Source organism: Drosophila mojavensis, unplaced genomic scaffold (genome assembly GCF_018153725.1).
Source record: "Drosophila mojavensis isolate 15081-1352.22 unplaced genomic scaffold, ASM1815372v1 contig_36, whole genome shotgun sequence".
NCBI lineage: Eukaryota > Metazoa > Arthropoda > Insecta > Diptera > Drosophilidae > Drosophila > Drosophila mojavensis.
In genome coordinates, this window is record NW_025318858.1 from 9,785,477 (window position 1) to 9,805,144 (window position 19,668).

Below are 19,668 nucleotides of genomic sequence, written 5' to 3' on the forward strand. Positions count from 1 at the left end.
GTGACCAGACTGCTTAACTCAGCGAGTAAGCGGACCAAGACAAACATGGTGGCAACGCCGTACATTCAGCTGTTCGGTAACTTGTTCTGCGCGTATAAATTGTATTAGTTTTAGTGTTTAATATATTTAACGATTTCATCATTATTTTCACCATATATTTCTAAAATGTTGCGCAATCTAACTCGTCGCTTTGATTGCGCGCTCAGACTGCAGCGGCAAACATATCCACACGCAGTGCGCTTGCTTCAAACCACAGATGTCAGCCGCGCGCTTTTTACACAATACGCCTGCGAGAGTCGCTTGAACAAAAAGCAGCCCACACTGGCCACCGCCGCAGCCGGCATCAGGAACCATGCGACGCCCACAGCCAGTGAGGCGGACAATGAGTATGTGCCGTATCGCACAGAGCTGGAGAGCGGCAGTCGCGCCAGTGCTGTAATAGCGGCGATACGCGAACGTTTTCGGCTCACCGAAGGCGAAGCGCAGCGCATTCTGAGCGATGAGCAAGTGCGTCGCAGCTATCGCAATCGCTGCCTGACAAATGCGCTGGACAGGCTGCTGCTGGAGGGCGTGAGCAAGAAAAGCTTTTTGGAATATCCCTGGCTGTTGGGGCTCGATCGGCGTACGAATGAATCAATTATTTCAATTCCTTCAAAATTATAATTCTTAATCCCTTTTTAGAGCGTCTGGAACTTAAGCTGGAGCTGATCAAATCGATGCACATGCTCGACATCAATCACTTCGTGCCCTTTTTGCGTCTTACAGTGCCACGCCTACGCAAGCTGGTGGGCACCTTGAATGCCGAGACCAACGAATACCCGCAAAAGAATCGCGTTTACTATATCAGCGAAAAGCTGGGCGTCAGCCCCGAGATCGTCACAAAATATTTGTCGAAGCGACTCTTCATACTGGAAATGCCATATGAGATGTTCGAGAAGAATCTGGAGCACATGATCAACTATAATGTTTCACCCATTAACATACTGCGTGATCTGTGGGCCTTTCGCTATGCTCCCAAGGCTGTGGAGCTGCGCCTGGAGCGCGCCCAACGTGCGAAAAAGGATAAGATAATGCCTTGGATGGTGCGTTGCCCGGAACCTATACTGCAACGGTAAATAAAAGGAAGATATTTGAGTCTGCAAGAGATTGAAAATGGGATTGGTTTCTTATGAGTGTTACTGTCCAAATTGACCTTTCAATGTCTGTCCGATCTATTATTATTAGTATTATACGATTGCTCTCACCCTGAGCAAGAACCTTCGGCTATTTTGTTTTCTGTTAAGCGTCTTGAGCTGAACTATTCGTGTGATTGTTCGTTAAAACCGATGCAATCGGTTGCTCTCTTAATCTTTTCTCAGAGTATGAGTGAACGAAACTGATTCCTAGACATTTTATTTGTTTTGTGCTACATCGTTCATATTTCATACAACTCTCTGAAGCTCACCCTAGGCTAGAAGCAGAAACTTTACATGTACTTAACATGTACTTAACATAATTCCTTACATTACACACAAGATCGATATACTCTTAACATAAAGACAAACATTATCGATACAGTGGATACATGCTTCATATAAAACCTTTCAATATATTTGTACTCTCTCACAGCTCTCTAAAGCTTTCCCTGGATGAGCTGCAGGTGCTGGGCGAATTCTCCACCGTGGTGGAGTATGTGGCGCATCGCTTGGGCTTCAGTGTGAGCGAAACGAAGGCAATTATGGATCGACATCCGCAGGTGCACACAGTGCGCGTTACAAAGGTTTGCCAATAAATTAGAATTGCCTCATTTTTCGTAAATATAACTGTATACTGTAACTGCACTTTCCCAACAGATCAAAGAGGTCTTGGACTATTTGCTAGACGTTGCGAAATTCACACGCTTTGAAGTTGCGCAAGTACCGCGGATTTTGTGCCACAGCCTAAAGACCACGCAGCAGCGCGTGGAGGAGCTGCAGTCGCTCGGCTGTCGACCCTCCACGCTGGTCATCCTGTGTCGCAGCAGACGGGAATATGAAAAGTTCTTGCAGCAATGGAACAGTCAGCATGGTGCGCCACAACAGATCAACAGCAGTTGAGCCGTAAGTAGGTCCACAATTTTAACTGTTGATCTTAAAGGGCCACTGAATTGCCTAGCGTTATATATGTACATAGTTTTTACTTTGAATTAAACTGCGATAAATTGTTGGCTTGCTACACAAATTCAGACCGTTAATAAATGGAAACATCAATATCTTTTGGTTATTTAGAGTTAGTCTTGAAGAAGCTGTTTCTTGATTAAATAGATCAGATTATGATAAGTCTGCATTTATAAATTGAATTTTGTTAAAAAGTTATGGGATATGTTTATAAAATGGGAGAATATGTTGTAAATTGTGCGAGAAATGTTCATGAAAAATTCAGACTATTTTTAAATTGAAATCGTATATGAGAAATAAGTTAAAAACTTATTCAGCAATGTCCTTCCTGGTTAACAAATTTTGAATGCAAGTGACGAGATTCGGAAGAGTGAGAAGCCTCATGCGTACTTCTCTCTAAAATTATTTTAATGTTCAAGTCCCTCATTATTTCCATGTTTCTTATAAATGAATATCTACCTAGGTAAACTCAACGTTGTGTGCTTGGCTTATATTAAGAACTGACTTACCATTCAGAGTCATGAAAATTCCCAACAGCCTACAAAAATATTTCTTTTTCCCACAGTTTTCTTTCATGAATTTTATTTTCGACAGCAACATTTGAAATATTTGAATAATTGGCTTAATTTGTATAGACATAAATACACATATATATATATATATAATTATAATAATTAATGCAGCCAGCAGAGTAAATTTGTAAATTTGTAAACAACTGACTTAGCTAACATTTAAATACGTTTTGTGCTTGGATGAATACCATTCAATAATTGTACTTGGAACAGAGCAGAGCGCTTAGGCCGGTGCCCCTTGATAGATCTTAGCGAGTGTATGTGTGTGTGTGTTTCGCATAAACTGAGTGGCTAGAGAAGACATTGAGAACAGGTAAAGGATTGAACTTAGTTTTTAACAAATACATAAATATATAAAGCTAATTGTTTAAACATTTGAATACCACTTTTCTTGCATCTTAAGCTCGTAACGTTGCGACCGCAAAACAGAGTAACTAAAAGCTAAGAACCTTTGTGTGTGTTAGCTTAGGAAATATCTTTGGTTTGGTAGCGCGTACATATATAAACATAGATAACTCAACTTGTAGATCATATTGATGGTACTGGTACTGGACTTAGTCGCGTAGCGCACGGCGTCGCTCCCAGGCCACCTGCATGGACCAAATGCTCAGGGGTCGCATATAGCCAATGGAACGATAGCGTTTCTCGCCATAGAGCGCCTCGGGCGTTTCATAGTTCATGCCGATGCGTTGCGACAGAGTCTTGTACATGCCGCCGGCTGTCTGGAAGGCCTCGTCGAACATGCCCTCTTGTATCATGGTTGCGGCCAGGGCATAGACAACGCCTGGCCACACCTCCTCCGCCTGAATGTTGCTGTTGTCGACATGGCCCGGCTTCGACGGTTCGCTGACGTTTGCTATGAAGCCATTGGCGGCGCCAATGTTGCCATCGTGAAAGCCCATCACATTGTTGTCGTAAATGCGTTTCAGGGCGGTGCGCACATTCTCCTTCGGGTAGATCTCATAGTCGAAGCCGCACGACTTCAAATACCAATGGCCGCACAGCTGATCGGCCATGATCGTGTCGCGATGATTGTGCGACAAATCGAAGCGATAGTAGCTGCCGTTCCATAGCTTCTCCTCCAGCGAACGCTTGCCCTTCTCCAATATGTCCTGGTAGCGCAAACAGTCGTTCGGCTGATCCAAGAGCGTGGCCATCACAGACATAGCCTGCAGTGCAGCCAGCCAGAGGCCGGAGCAATAGGCGCTCGGTCCATCCATAACCCATGCATCGTAGGTCTGATCCGGCATTTTGGTGTTCTCGATGAGTCCGTCGTTATCCTTATCATACTCAATGGTGCGCTCCATGATGGCCTTGCAGGCGCCATACATGGACTTCAGATAGACCATGGCATCCATCAGATAAACCTTGCCATTCGTCTCATTGATGTACATGGAAGCAGATTTGCGATTCTCTGTAAGGTTGAGGAATCATGTAGATATATAACTGTTATTTTATATAGTTGAATTTCTGCCTACGCTGTTTGCCATCCGCCGAGCTCTTGCGATTGTTGTCCTGGCTGTACTGCTCGTAGAGACTCTCCTTGTCGATGAACTCGATTGAGCTGAATTTGCTGGCATTGTCCGCCTGCGCCTGGGCCAGCTCGTTGAGCACATAGTAATCCCTGTAAACCTGTAGCACGAACTTTGTATTGAGATCCTTCCAGTCATTGACATCATGGATGTTATAGCAGTTGATGAGCGTGAAGGGTTCTATAGGTGAAAATGAAAGGGTTTTTCAATCAATAGGCAATTGGTTTACTGAAGTCCAACTACAACTACTTACCCTCATCGGGATCCCCTAGATCGTGTGGCACACAATTCTTGATCTTGCGCGGCATCACTTTTCCGTCGTACAACATTTTCCGTGTGTCATTCAGCTCGGCGCCAATTGCATCCTTGAAGTCGTATTGCAAGCTGACTTGCAAATTGGGCCAGAGATGGGCCAGAGCGGGCGAGGCATAGAAGTGCACATCGTACGTATTGTACATTCTGTACTCATGTCCCTCCAGATAGCCAAAGCGGCCGTAGGCCAAGCGCGGATCATCGAAGGCCAGCTGGTTGCCCAAGGAAGAGTCGCACTTCAGCCAGATTGTGCCGCCGTCCGAGATGTAGTAGAGCTGATTGAATATGGCGCACTTGTACCAATCAGGCAGGCCCCTGTGCATATGGGACAGAGATATTAGCTACGAATATATTGTATATATGTGGTGCGGACTCACTCATCGTTGAGGATGGGTCGCTGCCAGGCATCGATGAGTCGCTCCCAGCTGGCATAGTGCTTCAATGCATATTCGCATATCCTTGGTCCGCACTCGCCGCTGTCATCGAAGTATTTGGTGTAGTAGCGCGTGTGCGTTTGCAGTTTGCGTGGAAACTGAATCTTGGGCATGTCCCAGGCCAGCACGAATTCCAGCTCATGCGATGCCTGCGGCTTGAGGGCTAGCTGAGCGCAGACAGCGACGCCTATGTCCTTAGCTGTGAATGAGAAGAGGAACTTGAATTGGATTTCAGACTGCATTAAGTCTCAGTCAAACCCACTTTTAAGCGTCTCCGACGTGGGCTGCTCGTTGAGCTGGCCGTATTCCTTGAGCTGGGCCCACAGCTGCTCCCCACTGCCAGCCGGATCGAATTGCGGGCAGCGCGTTATGCTGATCTCGGGCAGCACGCGACAGGCGAGATTATAGCTGCAGGGCATATCGGCAATTGTTTGCCTAATGGCCACGCCCTTGGCATTGCCCTCGGCGATGAGCTGCGCTTCGGGATTGCCCTCTGCATCCTGCTTCTTGTTGCCCGTGCCGTTCTTGAAGGTGAACGTGATGGAGACCTTGCGCTCCTGATCGCAAACGTTTTGCACCGACCACACGAAGACGGCGCACGGCAGACTCGACTCCTTGTAGTCATGCGGTATAACCGGCGAGATCTGGCGACAGACCAAACGGACGCCGTAGTGCGAGAGATCGTATTCGGTCCAGGCGCGCGGATACAGACCCGTATAGCTGCAGCGAGAGTCCTCGATATTCGAGTGCCAAGTGCTCAGCGGCTGGCGGTTCCGGCTGCAGCTGCAATGGGGCAGTTGACATTTAGTGCTCTGTGCCTCGGCCTCATCGGTCGAGGCATCAATATCGTTGTTGTTGGTGCTTGGTGTCTTTGTCTTTGCCTTGAATGATTTCGTGCTACACATTCCCAAATGGATGACATATGGTTTGTTGTTGTCGATCGAAGCGCGCGCGCGCAAAAGCAAAAGCAAAAGCAAACACACAACCAAAGTCACACAGACAGACAGACAGCCCGGAAGCAAAAGCAAAAGTAAAAGCAGAAAGTCATATGGAAGCGCAATTTTTATTTAGTTTTATTTGTTTATTCCACATATCCCCGTGTTCGTGAGCATGGTTGGTATTTGTTTATAGTTTGTTGTCAGGTGCAGCGAAAATGAGAGAAAAAACGAAATATTATACTGTGAAATTCTAATTCAAACTCGTTGACATTTGAACGTTAATTAGTGGAGACTAATCCGTGTTATTATTATGGGGACATTCATTACAGTGTTAGAGTGTGGAGAAAGGTGTTCATTTGAAGTATCTCGAGAAAAGTTTCAGTTAGGAAAGTGTTACATTGGAAGTGGGAGAGACTATAAACTATATAGAAGCAAGAAATAGGAGAAACTGTGAAGTATGTATTCAGATGTAAACATTGTATATAGGACAGAGTGTTATATACAGGTAAAAACTAAATATTATAAAGTAATTTGATAGTTTTGATAACTGGAAATAGGGTTAACTATGCACTTGTATTGACTAATAATAAAAGCTAACAATAGATGACAGGAATTATAGGCTGAAAACTCGATTGGAATACAATTTTATAATCAATTTTAATTGCTAGTTGAGCTAATTGAGATTACAGGTTATTTAGCTTACATTAATGTTAGCTAAGAACTGTTTTGTGATATAATATTTCGAGTTATTTCATGGATTCAAAATTCAATTAAAAGAAGACTAGATACCCTAATAAAGCTCAATCGTGCAAATTATCATTAATAATAACAAACTATACTGTTAACTGTAACAGAATGTTATTGATTGGCGCTGTTACTGTTAAACCATTGAGCTTAGTTAAAACTGTTTATGTAAATAAAACATTAACAGTTTTGTGTTAATAGAATTCAATTTCGTTTAAAATTTAAATTTTTAGATTGAGGATCTATACAGTAAATGAAATCCAAGTGTTCTACCTACAAGATTTGTATGGTTTAACATGATTTGCCACGCTTTTCATATTTATAGTATATAATTTTCTTAGAAACTGATTTACTCTAGAAAATATTCCATATAAGAAGAAACTAGCAGCAAAAATTGTTGCTCTCAGTCAGATTTTGACAAAGCCAATCAACTCTCTGTTGCATCACGTGAACGAGCATTAAAGCTGAGCAAATGCCAGTTCATGTAATAAATGTCACTCGATTAGAGTTGCACAAGACACAAAAGCTAGATATCACTTGTGTTAACAATTCAAATAGAACTAAATATCCCAAATATTGCGTAAATGGCACAAACAACTTTGCGAATGAAAAACATATTTGGAACAGCGCAAAGCCAAAGCTGAAAAGCAGAGACAAATATAATAAATAGAAGCAAGAGAAGTGCGAAGCAATAAAGCAGAACAAATAAAACAGAAATCTGTTAAGCACAAATATTTGTGATTATGAAATGGTTGACTAAGAGCTCAATATTGATTAGTAAATACAGATTGATAGATGTTTGTGATAGACAAATTGAATGGTAGATAAAGTTAGATATTGTTGAATATGAAACTAAATGTGGGAAGTAGAAGTACAATATTCATTTAGATAATATAGATGATAGATATTTGCGATAGTTGAAGTACAGTATTGATAGTTAGATATTTACGAAAAACAAACTAAATGATAGAAGTTCAAATTTTATTCAATATATTGAATATCGATTTATATTTGTGGTAGACAAATTGAATAATAGATATAGTTAGATTTTTTAAGAATTACAGCTTTAAGTTAGATAAGGAATAGTTCGATTGAAGCTTAGTTTTCTTAGTAACCAACTCACCTGCATCGGGAGAGCAAACTCTGAAATATGGTGCAACCTTTGTGATCCTTGATGGTTACGATAAACTGATTCGCATGCACCACATTGTACTCATAGATGCCCGGGCGCAATTGAAAGCGACAGAATTCTCCAGCATAGCCACGCCCAATGCTGCCGCCGCCGATGCCGCCAATGGGCACGCCATAGATCTGTTTGCCATTCTCCAAGTAGTAGTAGTCCATATAGACGCGACGACCTTCGCGCGACACCTTCCAATAGTAGGCAGCATATCTAAAAGAGAAAGAGGAAGAGAGAGATAGGGAGAGAGAGAGACTATCAGATTTGTGCCACTCTAATGGACTCCCTCACTTCATTATGCCGTTGACGCTGATGTCACAAACTGCGTAAATGTTTGCCTAGCCCCAAACTGGGGTGGCCTACATACATACAAACATATATCGAATTCAGGGCTAGTCACTGAGACATGCCAACCCGACCCAACCACGCTCACCCAAGCCCACCTAACTTTCCGAAGGTCACTCTCTCGGTGGTGCGAAATTCAAGTGCATGAAACCAAGCCTAAGTGGCTGTAGGGTCAATGGCGCTGGGTTGCCAGGCGGAAGTGTCTAAGAGAACGAACGAACGAAACCGCCCTAGTGTTATAGCTACAATGGTGCTGCGACACATGATAAGTGTGGTCAATCGAGAGCCAAGTTTTACTTAACGGTCAGCTCGCTTACATACAACACTTTACTGTTGTTTCTGTATCTAAAGCTAAGATTTAGCTAATCGACTGGCAAATTACTCCTTCGGAACTTCATGACACATTTGACATGATGTTGAAAAGTTAAAGACCTCTTATAATATAATCTTATACGATTTTCTCAGGGTCTTTCTTCAAGGTCCAATGTTAGAACAACTAAATTTTCGTGGCTTTTGGACAAGTTTAACTGGCAGTTAATTTACTTGTCAAATTGATAGTTGGATAAAATCTAGTACAAGTCTAGGCTTATAACACATAACAAAGGCATTTTAATAGAACTTGCGCTTGCCTAGTTCCATGTTACCAACTAGCAATAAATGAATTATTTAATCGCTTGGTATATTTATCCGCTTGATAAGTTCTTCTATGAAAACGGAATGTGCTCATCTGCTTGTTTATTTTTTATAAGCTCTCCTCAATTTAGCTATACGAATACCGATACTCAATTCGCTACCTCCATTCTGGATAAACCCTTCACACTTATGCTTTTGACAAGGCGTGACAGCTCTCCACACACACACACACACACACACACACACACACACACATACCTATTGGCTGACTAAGGGGCAGCTGTGTTGAATCTTAATAAGCAATTGTTTATTGCATATCGAATATTTATAAGCACTCATGAATAATAGCAAACAAAATAAGGCTTAATGCGTGTCAAACACAACATTATAACAATAATAATAAAAAATAAACTTAAATGAATTCATTAAATTTAATCATTTGCAATCAGAATTATTCTCAGCATCTCGATATACACATACAGATATCTACAACTCAAATACCTATAAGCCCATGAGATAAAACTCATTTAAAACGCCTCTGCAGCGCATGGCACGTCTGATTGACTCAAAGGGATTTCCATTTCAGACGCGCTTCAATTTATTCAATTATTTTCAATTTAAAAATTAAATTTCTGTTCACAGATTATCCCCCCGTTATATATATGTATACATGAAAATGTTCTCTTTCACTTTGCATTTTGTATTTACAAAATAATTTGCTGAGTCCTCTTTAGCGACCACCGAGAATGTGGTCAATCTCAAAATGTTGGCGGAGCTGCCAAGAAAATTCCACTTTCAGGCCGCGAGGCATTTGACTTTTTAATTGGCCCTCGAGAAGCACGCTATTTATGTGAGCTTGAATTGTGGGCAGCGGCTCTAATGACACTTTTTCGTGGTGAGTTGTTGCTGAGTTGGTATAAAGGTGGGACTGTAAGGCGTGGTCTTTTATAACAACATGGGCGCATTTAAACTTGGCCTGATCTATTTTATATTATTTTATATTCTATATGTTATATTATGATGAAGAGCTTGATAATATATCTGTAAAGCTAGTTCTACAGCTATAGGCTACAGTATCAATATGTTATCGATTACTAAAAACAATAACATAAAATCGATATTATTAATCGATGTTAAATACCAAGAATAATTAAGCAATATTAATCAATGATTTAATGTTATCAATAATAGCCTACAGTAGCTTTCTTCGTTTTATATTAGTCGATGATTTGATGTTATCGATAACAGTCTATAATCGTTTTCTTCGTGTTTATATTAACTTTGCATTTATAAAATAATTTTAAAAATTGTATCGAATAATTTAATCAGTTCTTAAATAGCTAAATTTGCAATGATCTGTGAGCAAATAAAAATTTAAAAATTATCGATGTCATACCCACTCGAGGATTAGGTCTGAACTTTTATTAAGTTGATCGTCTTTAAGAAGTGTTTCCTAAAAATCTATAAATTTCACTTATCGAAAATCAATCTATTAATCAATCTCTCCGCCATTGAGAAGAAGAGATGATATACGATTGGTATTTCTCTTAATAGCTGTTGAAATAGCCCATTAAAATTTTAAAAATATTTATCGATATTATACAGTTGCAGTATTAGTCTCGCATTAAATTTTTCTTTGTCCACATTTGACTTGTCGATTTTATTTTTTTTATACTGATGCTGTGTTACAATAATTTATCGATAACTTATCGATTTAATTTTGAAATATCTGGTATACAGTCACTTATAGTATTCAGCGTTCGATTAGATCACGTCAAATATATCCTACTACTATTTGGTTAAAAGTCCATATGGAACGACCCAAATGGAATCACGACAATTGCAAATTTTAAAAGCTCGCGCCTAAAGGCCGCATGGTCAAAAATAAATAAATATACATATATAAAGAGGTCTCTGGTCTCTCCAAAAATCGGACAATGGGAAATTACAAAAATTTGTTGTGCATGTTAATTTGTTAAAGAATATCAACGAAAGTTTTTGCTGCTGCTGCTGCTGCTGCTGTTGCCACAGTGAACCAAAACGAATTAGAACTGGACGAGAGTCGATTTGAGCTTTAGCATGATGTAGTACGCTTGAGATCCAGCTTGGAGTCGCCGGCGCCCACAAATTCGCTATTCGATCGCTTAATTACGCTGCGCTTGTCCAGCGAGTCGTCGTCAGCCGATCCCATGGCGCCCATGCCGCCGGTCAGTTCCTCCTCGCAGAGCACCGAGGCTAGGAGCTGGGCCACGAACTCGGCGCGCTGGGCCAAGAATGTGATCTGCTCCTCGGGTGGACAGGGTGCAGTCGATGTGGCCGATAGGAACGGATAGCACAGATAACGTTCACGCTCCTGTTCCAATTGCTTGGCCTCAGCCGTCGGCTGTTGTTGCTGCTGCTGCTGCTGCTGCTGTTGTTGTGGCTGTGGCTCCTCCTCCTCGATGGTGCGTAACATGACCGCACCCGAGCCGATATTCTGGTTCAGCAGCTCGTTGGCGCCGTGCGTCAACTCACTGAACTCGACCAGACGCTGGCCGGGACTGGGTCCCGGCGCCGGGCCCGTGCCGGGTCCGCCACGCAAGCGCTGCATATGCACCTGCCGCACTCCGCTGGTCGGGAAGCTTTCCATTTGTATGCGCGGCGCTCGATGTCGCTGGGCACGCGTCCGGGTAATGTCGCCGGGCGGATAGAAGGCACGTCGCATATTCTCCGTCGCCGAATTGTGCCCGAAGAGATTGATGGTGCGACCGTTGGTTGGCTGATTGGGCGCTTGATTGGCGACCATGCGAAAATTGCCCGGGCGACTGGTGCGACTGGTGGGCAGCGGCTCATTGTATCTCATCATCTCGGAGAGCGTAGGATGGCCGCTCAGCTGATGATGATGATGAAGCTGCTGTTGCTGCTGCTGTTGATGCTGCGGCTGCTGCTGCTGTTGCATCGGCAGCGGCGGTCTATCGAAGCTGAGACGCTGCCGGGCACGATCCAATAGGGACTGACGACGCACTGGGTCCGGTATCAAAAAATTATTGTCGACGTTGTGGTTACTGTTCGATGCCGTCAGGGTGCTGCCATCGGCAACCCAGGGCGCCACCTCGACGGCGCCGGGCTTGGCAACGCGAAACGTTAGCGGCGATATCGGATGCTCTCGCTGATAGCTGCCATTGGGATTGAGTGGCTCCAGGAAGAGATCCAGCGAGCCCTCGTTGCGGTTCATCAGTTCGTTGCGTGACGTTGCGGCCGAGGCAAATACGGCCAGCTGTTCGTCCTCTAGAAACAGGCGAACCGCCTGCTGTTGCTCGAATAGGGTGACCATGGTGGACACCAGCAGTGTGCTGGCGCCCACATGCTCGGCGGAGACATGCTCCAGAAATGTGGACTCATTGTAGCCCCATTGCTTGCAGTAGGGGCATCGATAGCTCTGCGGCGGATCGTTTAGATATTCCCCACCAAAGTAGAGCTCAACGTCGGCCGGCGTGAACACACACTTGACCGGATGATCGAATGGATGCTGAGCAGTGGTAAAATCATTTTCATAGCATTCCGCACACATATTAAAGTCCTGGCAACTCAGGCAACGATAACAGCGGCCCGTAAAGTCCACCTTACTGCAGCCCTTGCACACAATATTCTCATGACGGTTCATCCTGTTATCTGTTTATTTGATTTTGTTATGGATCGATGAATCAGCCTTCTCATTCAGAAGCTTTTGGGTCACCACTCACCTAAATTCGCATATATCAAGCGATTGGGAGAAATTGTTCCCATAAATATTCGCACACACAACGCTTTCACCGGGATTATTGAAATACATACGAAATTACAAAATAGAAGTAGCTCGTATTAATGAATTGCTTGGGTCTTTTAACTGATTGACTGAAGAGATTCGGAAATTATGTTTAAAAAAAAAAAATACTTCATGATAATAAACGCAAAGGTTTGATTTGGTATGCTTGTAGAATAGTTTTTGAAGTTTCGCCAAGTTTGAATTATTCTAAAAGTGAAACTTGAATTAGATAAGATTTTTGATCATATATGACTCTATATATATATGGCTATATCTTTTATTGTAAATATTGTATTAGAAAATTTGTTTATTAAATATTTAAGATGCTTCAGGATTTACAAAAGTTCATAATCTGGCTCAGTCTATCGAGTCGATCCCATCTGCCTCAAGCGCACTCGCTTCTGCTAGTTGCAGCTTATCATTTAATAGCTTTAACTAACTTAATCTAATGTAAAAAGTCAGCTACGTTGTAATGCTTTTATTAGTTCACAGTTCTGCAACGAGAAACTACAAAGTTATAATTGAATTTCATTCCATTTCATCCACTTAGCCAGCCATCCCAGCCAGGCATCTAGTTTCATTCCATTCAGCTGCCCACCCGGGCACATTGCAACAATATTTCCTACTTCATTTGTAATCTTGCTGCAGGCATTGGGTTTGCACCTTTGCGAATTACCTGCAAGGCAAGGTAATGCTGACCTACGAGCCACCCAACTGTGGCCGAGGGAGCGAAGAAGAAGGAAAAGTTTTCATTCATTCGCCCTATTAGAGGTAGTCCAGCTGGCAATTCAATTAAAAGACTATTTTCATGTCAGCTCAGGACAGTTGCAAATGGAAACGACAAATTGAATTAGGAAACAGAAACATAGGTATGGCTATATATATACATACATATACAGATTTGGTAAGCGATTATTGAGCGTTGATAAATTTGATATATCAAATATTTTAAGCTTAATTGAATCATAAATATTTCAACTCATCACTCAGCTAATTCACAGAATTTCTTATCAGAAACTTTGACGTATTTCTATTACAAGTCTCATAAATCATTATTTTGACTAAATAGACAAGAACTCCAAGCTAATTCTCGCAGTCATCGACTGAAATTTCCGTTCATAAAATTCTCAGCCAAAAACGAAAATAAATCTTTCATTCAAATACATTTCTCCTGTTATTTTTACGCAATTCCATAAAAATAAAATGCAGCCAGGAATTCTAAAACATATTTTTCCAACATTCTAGACAGCAATAAATGAGCAAGTAAATGAAAATTCTTCCCTACCAAAGCCAAAAATAAATAAAATGTGACAAGTTGGCAGCAAAAATAAAAAAACTAAAAGGAAAATTTCAGAAGAAAAAACTCCCCAAAGGCATAAAAATTGCTTTCATTTTATGGAGACACGAATGAAAGATTTGTACGTTTTCTAAGATGAAAAGCCTCGCATGGAAAAACAATATAGGAAAGTGCTTTTGGGAGTTGCAGCCTGAATGCCTGGATGAGCATGTCATTTGAGTGCAGGGCGAGGAAAAGAGAAGTGAATGAAATGAAGGAAGATAAGTTTTTAAGGATTGGACATACTCGACTAGAAGTTGCCCTGGGAGGGAATTTGTTCTTAAGTTGGGAAACGAGAACTATTATTAGTGATTGTGTATATGTACATATGTGAAATGGAGTATTAACATTAGAATTTGTGGACTTTTACTATTCTACAATAGATGCATGAATCTTAACTGGCTTTAAGTTGAAATAAATGTGGAAATTAACAGAAAAAATATTTAACCACATGCAGTAATTTATAAAAGTACGCACACATCACATCTATTCAGAATCTTTTTCGCGTTTTCATTTACTAAACTTTTAAATAATTTCGAGAAAACGAAAAAAATGTTGTTATCGTAAAACTCTTTTATTTCTTTGTTTTTGTTACAGTGGATAAAAGAACTACAATTAAAATCTTCAGAAAGCTTCTTAAGGAACCAAGACTGTACTACGATAAAGTTGAATAAAAGAAAGTATGAATAAAATATAAAATTTGTATGGAAGTTTATATTATATGGAAGATAACTTATACCCACAAAATAATTCTAGGTCTAATTATGTTGGAGATCAACAATGAATGCCTCAGGAATTACATACTTAATTCTAATATACTACGAATAAAGTTCACGTAAAATGGAAATTTGAATTTAAGAACATAAAGTTATACGACAAATTATGAATGAAAAAGTTTTAATTTATTTTTATGGGCATCATATCATATGGATATCATACCATTAAATAAAGAAGAATCATCAAAAATAATAGATTGCCGATGAAAACAATTTTACAGGGTATCCGAAATGACATCAATCAACAAACTAAACGCATGCCAACAATTCATTGAGCTGCAGCACAGCAGAGGGAGGGAACGATCTATGGGAAACATTGCTTGGCTGGTTGCATGCCTCAGGCAGTTTCATGTGTGACAAGTTGCCAAGGAAGGAATCAGGAATCAAGTAGGATTCACTGGAAGTCCTGACGCCCACAGCGCACACCGACAAATTGCGACAAACTCGAACACACATGTTATTCGCCTGGGCTACAAATTGATGCTATCTTTGATTGTGTGAAATAACAAAGAGCAGCCGGAATTGTTACATGGAATCCGCTCTGTATATGCAGCTGGCTCGAGGTTTGCTGCTTAGAGCTTATCAAAATCCAGCTGTACTTGGACAGCATGTGTATTATAGTATACATATGTATAGAGTAAATAATGTGCCTACACATCAAGGGTATACGCACTTTGCACAACTATTTCTAATCTTAGTTCCATTTTTTTTTACTTAAAAATTGAACAGCTGTGAAATGTTTTCAAGATTATTTTATTATAATACATAGAAACATAGAGTACACGTTTCTCAGAATCTCAGCTTTGGGGCAAAGTAATTTATTCTTCGGAGTTTCATTTTATATCGTAACACTACTTGTTTTCTTATTATTATTGTTATTTGATATACGCAAATATTGATTTTTCCACGAACTATTTCTACTGTACTCTTTGCGATATTTCACTTGAACATGCTGAACATATGGCTCATCTTCGATTTGAGTCTATTTCAAAAAATTAAGCAAACAGCAATAATAATATATTTTTACTAGGCAGCTACTTTTCATTGTACATTTTATTAGGTAACTTATATTGATCATATATTTAGTATATACATTCTTCTGTGCTGAGCTCTTATGTCATCATATATAGAACCGTTGCCCTATCAAAGTCAATATAATACTTCAGAAATAGCCGAAAATAAAGCTGTATCATGCTCAAACGGCTATCCACATGCAACAAGTCAGATTATACATGAAAATGTACACTCCAGATATGATAAGATTGGCATTAGTAATACCAACTAAAATGTTTCATATACTCGACAAGGTGAACAAAAAATAATAATATAATAGTATTTTACACATTCCCAGATAAGAGCAGAAAATGATACAACGCTCTGATATCTATGACTAACAAGCGAATAATTTTACGACTTTAAAAATGTATGCACGCTATGTATATTATATACATATAGACCCATAACACTAAAAAATATACTAGTCGATGAATGGCGAATATTCGAAAGGGTAACATATAAGTTTTATTTATAAGGTTTTTTATTTATTTATTTATTTTTTTTTTTTATCGATAATAATGTCAACAAGAGAAGGTAAAAAGTTTTTGTTGAATTAGAGATAAGAATAGGTAACACCTCAAAGCTGGCAAGCGAAGAGGAATAAAATTAAGGGGGAAATATACTGGAGCTATATGGTTTTATTTTTATTTGATTAGTGATAAAAAAAATAAGTTAAATTTATCATAGGAAATGAAAGGCAGAATGCACCATAAATAGGAAAATTTATGTCTTTTTAGATTTCCAATTTCTTGATAATACGTTTTATCGACATAAAAATAGAAATATAGAAATTATAAATATATAGGTATATTCGATTTGTGCTCATTTTCATTCATAAAGAATGCTTTAAAAATGTCAGTTTGAAATAGATTTTTAATAGATTTTCCTGTTCTTATTTTGATATTAAACAAATTCGGTCACCCCTTTTTCGGTTCTAGTTAAAAATAGGTTAAAAATATTTAACTACTTTAAAATATTTAATTATTAAATCAAAAACAAAAAAACAAATTGTCCTTTAACAAAGTTCAGATGTTGTCAAATGCCTTGTTTGGTTGCTAAACTCCAAAGTATCTTCCTCTCACTTAACGAGTGTCCACTGTACAAAGTTTTATAAGATGTTGTCTAGCTCCTTGGATAGTTCCTAAGAAGCTGCAGCGCTGACCCACATTTAGATGCCAAATGCAAGTTACAAAAGCGAGTTCATTGCACTGGCTGAGTTTGAGGTAGTCCGCAGTTGAGGTAGGCAGGGTGCTAGAGAATTTGGGGTGGAATTTGGGGCAGGCGTATGTATTTCAGATAGGTCAGTTAGTAGTTCGCGTTTCGTTGATTGCCTAGCTGGCATTTCATAAAGGGCCACAGCTGAGCAAAAACGAAAAAAAGAGCGAATGCAAACACATATTCAGGTTTCTCTTCTTGTTTCCCCCCTTTCCATTTCTGTTGCCATAAATGTAGCCAGGACACGCTAGCGGGCGCCCAAGTTGGCGCCAATGTGAAGCAGACAAAAAGGATGAGAGGCGGGGCGGGGCGGCCGACAGGGGCCGCGACAAAGGCAACAATTTGAGTTGTGGCGCCGCCAAAATGGGGCATGCCACAAGCCAAAGTCAACTGTGTTAGCTATGTACAGCGAGCGAGCGAGCGAGCGAGAGCGCTAATAAGGTCCTTATCAAAAGGACACAATTTCAATTTGAAGCAGCGCATATCGCAGCGCAATCAATTCTTAAGAATAGAAAAGCCAACAATGCAACGAAACTGAGATGAAGATTATAGTGCAAGACAAGTCAGGCAATGCCTATAATTATCCTTTAGCTAGAGATGGAACTGGGTTAAGAACCGTCACATTTATAGAAATAAATGCAAATGTTTTCAGGAGATGTTTTGTTAGATTTTCAGTTTTATGTGTAGTTTATTTAATTTATTGATGTTATTAATTTATTATTTATAAGGACATTAACACAAGGCAAGAGCGTCAACTAAAAGAATAACTTAACAATTATTTTGTATAGCCCTGGTAACAAAAGAAAATCAATCAATTATGGTTTATATATTTTTTTTTTGTTTTTAGACATTTAATATATAAGAAGAAATCAGTCAATTATTATAAAAAATATATATTTTTTTCTTCAGCGTTCAAAATCATTTGAAAAATACAATTTACGTTATTTAATAGTACAATTTTTGCAATTTCTTCAAGTTAAAATGGAATTTTTTAATAACTAAATATAAATTTATTTTATTCAAATGTTTGTATATGTAAATTAATTATTCAGAGTATCTCTCAAATTGATCAAAAAAATTTTATTTTTCTTATCTTGCTCAGTCTCAAAATTTATCTCTATCTCTTCTTTTCCGTGCTTTCTTTCTACAATAATTAGCAATACTCCAAATAGCTTTAAGCTCTCATCTCTAAAGCGAAGGCTTCGCTTTTGGCGAATTAATATAATTTCGTTGGCGCCAAGCGCACCGAAAGTATTCAATTTATGAATAAATTTGTTTGTGTGAGTAGATGTATGCTTAAGTGTATGTGTGTTTGTGTTCTCGCTGTGTATGTGTGACCAGGACCTGACGCTATATTTGGCACGCAAGGGCACGGATCGGGAGTGAGTTGGTGTTCGCCCTGTTGTTGTTGTCCGTGTTTATACGTAGGCCTAATATTGATTTCGCATTATGTGCCTTAAATTAATTATTTACTCAGCTCTGTCCACTCGTGTCAGCATCTGCAGCGACCACGACGGTGACGGCTGCGTCGACGTCAACTGCGACGTTGACTCACTCACCTGCAAACAAGCGGAACCATCGGCAGCGATTGTTTTATCGATGGCCGTAAATTCTGATTGCGTTTCTCTGGCCAAACGTGATCGAACTTCAGTTTCAATCCGTAGCGCGGCACAGCGGTTAGTTCATTTGGTTCCGGTTCCCGTTCATGCTCCTTCTCCTGTTGCAGTTGCTCTGCATAGACGGCGCTGGCCGAATCCCCAGCGGCTGCATCGTTGCCACTGGCCATTGTTGTTGTTCTTCTTTCTGTAGTTGTTGCTGCTGCTGCTACTGGCGCTGCGTTTGTGCGTGTGTTTTTCTTTTTATTTATTTGTGTTTTTGACTAGTTTGGATTATAATAGTTTCGCTTTGGCTTTTGTTGACTTTGTGTTTACGGGGCTAATTAATACAATTGCGTGCACCTCATATTATTTGCTTTATTATTTTTGTATTAAGGAATTACACACGCGCGCGACACAAACGACAGCAACAAGCACACACGACCGAACGCCGCAACAAATCAACTACAAATGAGCAAAACACGATGAGCGTAATGCAGAAAGAGAAAAAGAGACAGAGCGGCAGAGAGAGCGCTAGCGTTAGAACTATCGTTGTGTGTGCCGGTTATCGATGTTTGGCTATTGCCAACCATAACAAAAAACAGCTGTTGCGTGCGATAGCTGCAATTTATGCCGGTATGACAGTGCATGCCTATCGTGCAGGGTTTTGGCAATGCTAAATTGTTCGAGTTAAAATTGGAAAAAGGCTGTTAATGACTAAAAATAAAGTGTTCCATATAAATAAATAAAATAAATAAATTAAATAATTTCAGAAAAGGTTGTAAGTTGCAAATTACACGTGCAAACAATTGCGCACAGTTTTAAATTTCAAAAAGGCTTTGTGCGTAATTCGAATAAGTTGTAATAAGTCAAAAATCAAATGCTATGTAAATTAGAAAAAGGAAACAGCAAGCAAATAACAAAGTTTTACATGAGAAATATTTTTTTTTTTTTTTTTTTTTGGTTTTCACATACATATTTTTATTACACATAATCTACTTCAAGAATTTGTATAAAAACTTCACTATACCAGATCGCTTTCAATTTGAAGAAAAGAAAGATTTTGAATTTAAATAAAAAT

General features: G+C 39.8%; 3 protein-coding genes across 9 annotated transcripts; 1 reads left to right on the plus strand and 2 right to left on the minus strand.

The window, feature by feature from the left end:
* The first annotated feature begins 43 nt into the window (after window positions 1-43).
* Window positions 44-14,914, plus strand: LOC6576435 (transcription termination factor, mitochondrial). Of its 5 annotated transcripts, XR_006357059.1 has the most exons (7): window positions 44-622; window positions 682-1,111; window positions 1,609-1,759; window positions 1,833-2,078; window positions 13,160-13,478; window positions 14,543-14,625; window positions 14,702-14,914. XR_006357059.1 is itself a non-coding variant. In XM_015165178.3 (5 exons), the coding sequence occupies exons 1-4, from the start codon at window positions 166-168 to the stop codon at window positions 2,073-2,075; spliced, it is 1,281 nt and encodes a 426-aa protein (XP_015020664.1). In that variant the 5' UTR covers window positions 44-165; the 3' UTR covers window positions 2,076-2,078; window positions 14,543-14,644. The 5 variants fall into 5 exon arrangements, 2 of the variants coding, with proteins under 2 accessions (XP_015020664.1, XP_002002425.1); XR_006357058.1 differs by lacking the exon at window positions 13,160-13,478 and having other exon boundaries at window positions 1,833-2,082; XR_001449390.3 differs by lacking the exon at window positions 13,160-13,478.
* Window positions 3,071-19,060, minus strand: LOC6576436 (non-lysosomal glucosylceramidase). 2 transcript variants are annotated; one of them, XM_015165179.3, is made up of 7 exons: window positions 18,552-19,060; window positions 7,791-8,060; window positions 5,248-5,768; window positions 4,929-5,184; window positions 4,493-4,866; window positions 4,186-4,419; window positions 3,071-4,121 (listed from the first exon to the last, which is right to left on the minus strand). In XM_015165179.3, exons 1-7 carry the CDS (start codon window positions 18,776-18,778, stop codon window positions 3,262-3,264), a joined length of 2,742 nt encoding a protein of 913 aa, XP_015020665.1. In that variant the 5' UTR covers window positions 18,779-19,060; the 3' UTR covers window positions 3,071-3,261. The 2 variants fall into 2 exon arrangements, with proteins under 2 accessions (XP_015020665.1, XP_002002426.2); XM_002002390.4 differs by having other exon boundaries at window positions 5,248-5,882.
* Window positions 10,207-12,792, minus strand: LOC6576437. 2 transcript variants are annotated; one of them, XM_044008530.1, is made up of 2 exons: window positions 12,639-12,792; window positions 10,207-12,547 (listed from the first exon to the last, which is right to left on the minus strand). In XM_044008530.1, the coding sequence occupies exon 2, from the start codon at window positions 12,466-12,468 to the stop codon at window positions 10,900-10,902; it is 1,569 nt and encodes a 522-aa protein (XP_043864465.1). In that variant the 5' UTR covers window positions 12,469-12,547; window positions 12,639-12,792; the 3' UTR covers window positions 10,207-10,899. The 2 variants fall into 2 exon arrangements, with proteins under 2 accessions (XP_043864465.1, XP_002002427.2); XM_002002391.4 differs by having other exon boundaries at window positions 10,207-12,476; window positions 12,548-12,791.
* Window positions 19,061-19,668: the final 608 nt, after the last annotated feature.

What these genes read in the sequence shown, in the direction of transcription:
- LOC6576437 (XM_002002391.4), bottom strand. Translation starts at nt 12,590, where the DNA reads ATGGGAACAATTTCTCCCAATCGCTTGATATATGCGAATTTAG. An exon ending in CTTGATATATGCGAATTTAG is followed by an intron (nt 12,477 to 12,547) that starts GTGAGTGGTGAC and finishes TCAAATAAACAG; the next exon opens with ATAACAGGATGAACCGTCAT.
- LOC6576435 (XM_015165178.3), top strand. Translation starts at nt 166, where the DNA reads ATGTTGCGCAATCTAACTCGTCGCTTTGATTGCGCGCTCAGACTGCAG. An exon ending in GCTGTTGGGGCTCGATCGGC is followed by an intron (nt 623 to 681) that starts GTACGAATGAAT and finishes ATCCCTTTTTAG; the next exon opens with AGCGTCTGGAACTTAAGCTG. An exon ending in CCGGAACCTATACTGCAACG is followed by an intron (nt 1,112 to 1,608) that starts GTAAATAAAAGG and finishes ACTCTCTCACAG; the next exon opens with CTCTCTAAAGCTTTCCCTGG.
- LOC6576436 (XM_002002390.4), bottom strand. Translation starts at nt 18,778, where the DNA reads ATGGCCAGTGGCAACGATGCAGCCGCTGGGGATTCGGCCAGCGCCGTC. An exon ending in CGACCCATCCTCAACGATGA is followed by an intron (nt 4,867 to 4,928) that starts GTGAGTCCGCAC and finishes CCATATGCACAG; the next exon opens with GGGCCTGCCTGATTGGTACA. An exon ending in TCTAGGGGATCCCGATGAGG is followed by an intron (nt 4,420 to 4,492) that starts GTAAGTAGTTGT and finishes TTTCACCTATAG; the next exon opens with AACCCTTCACGCTCATCAAC.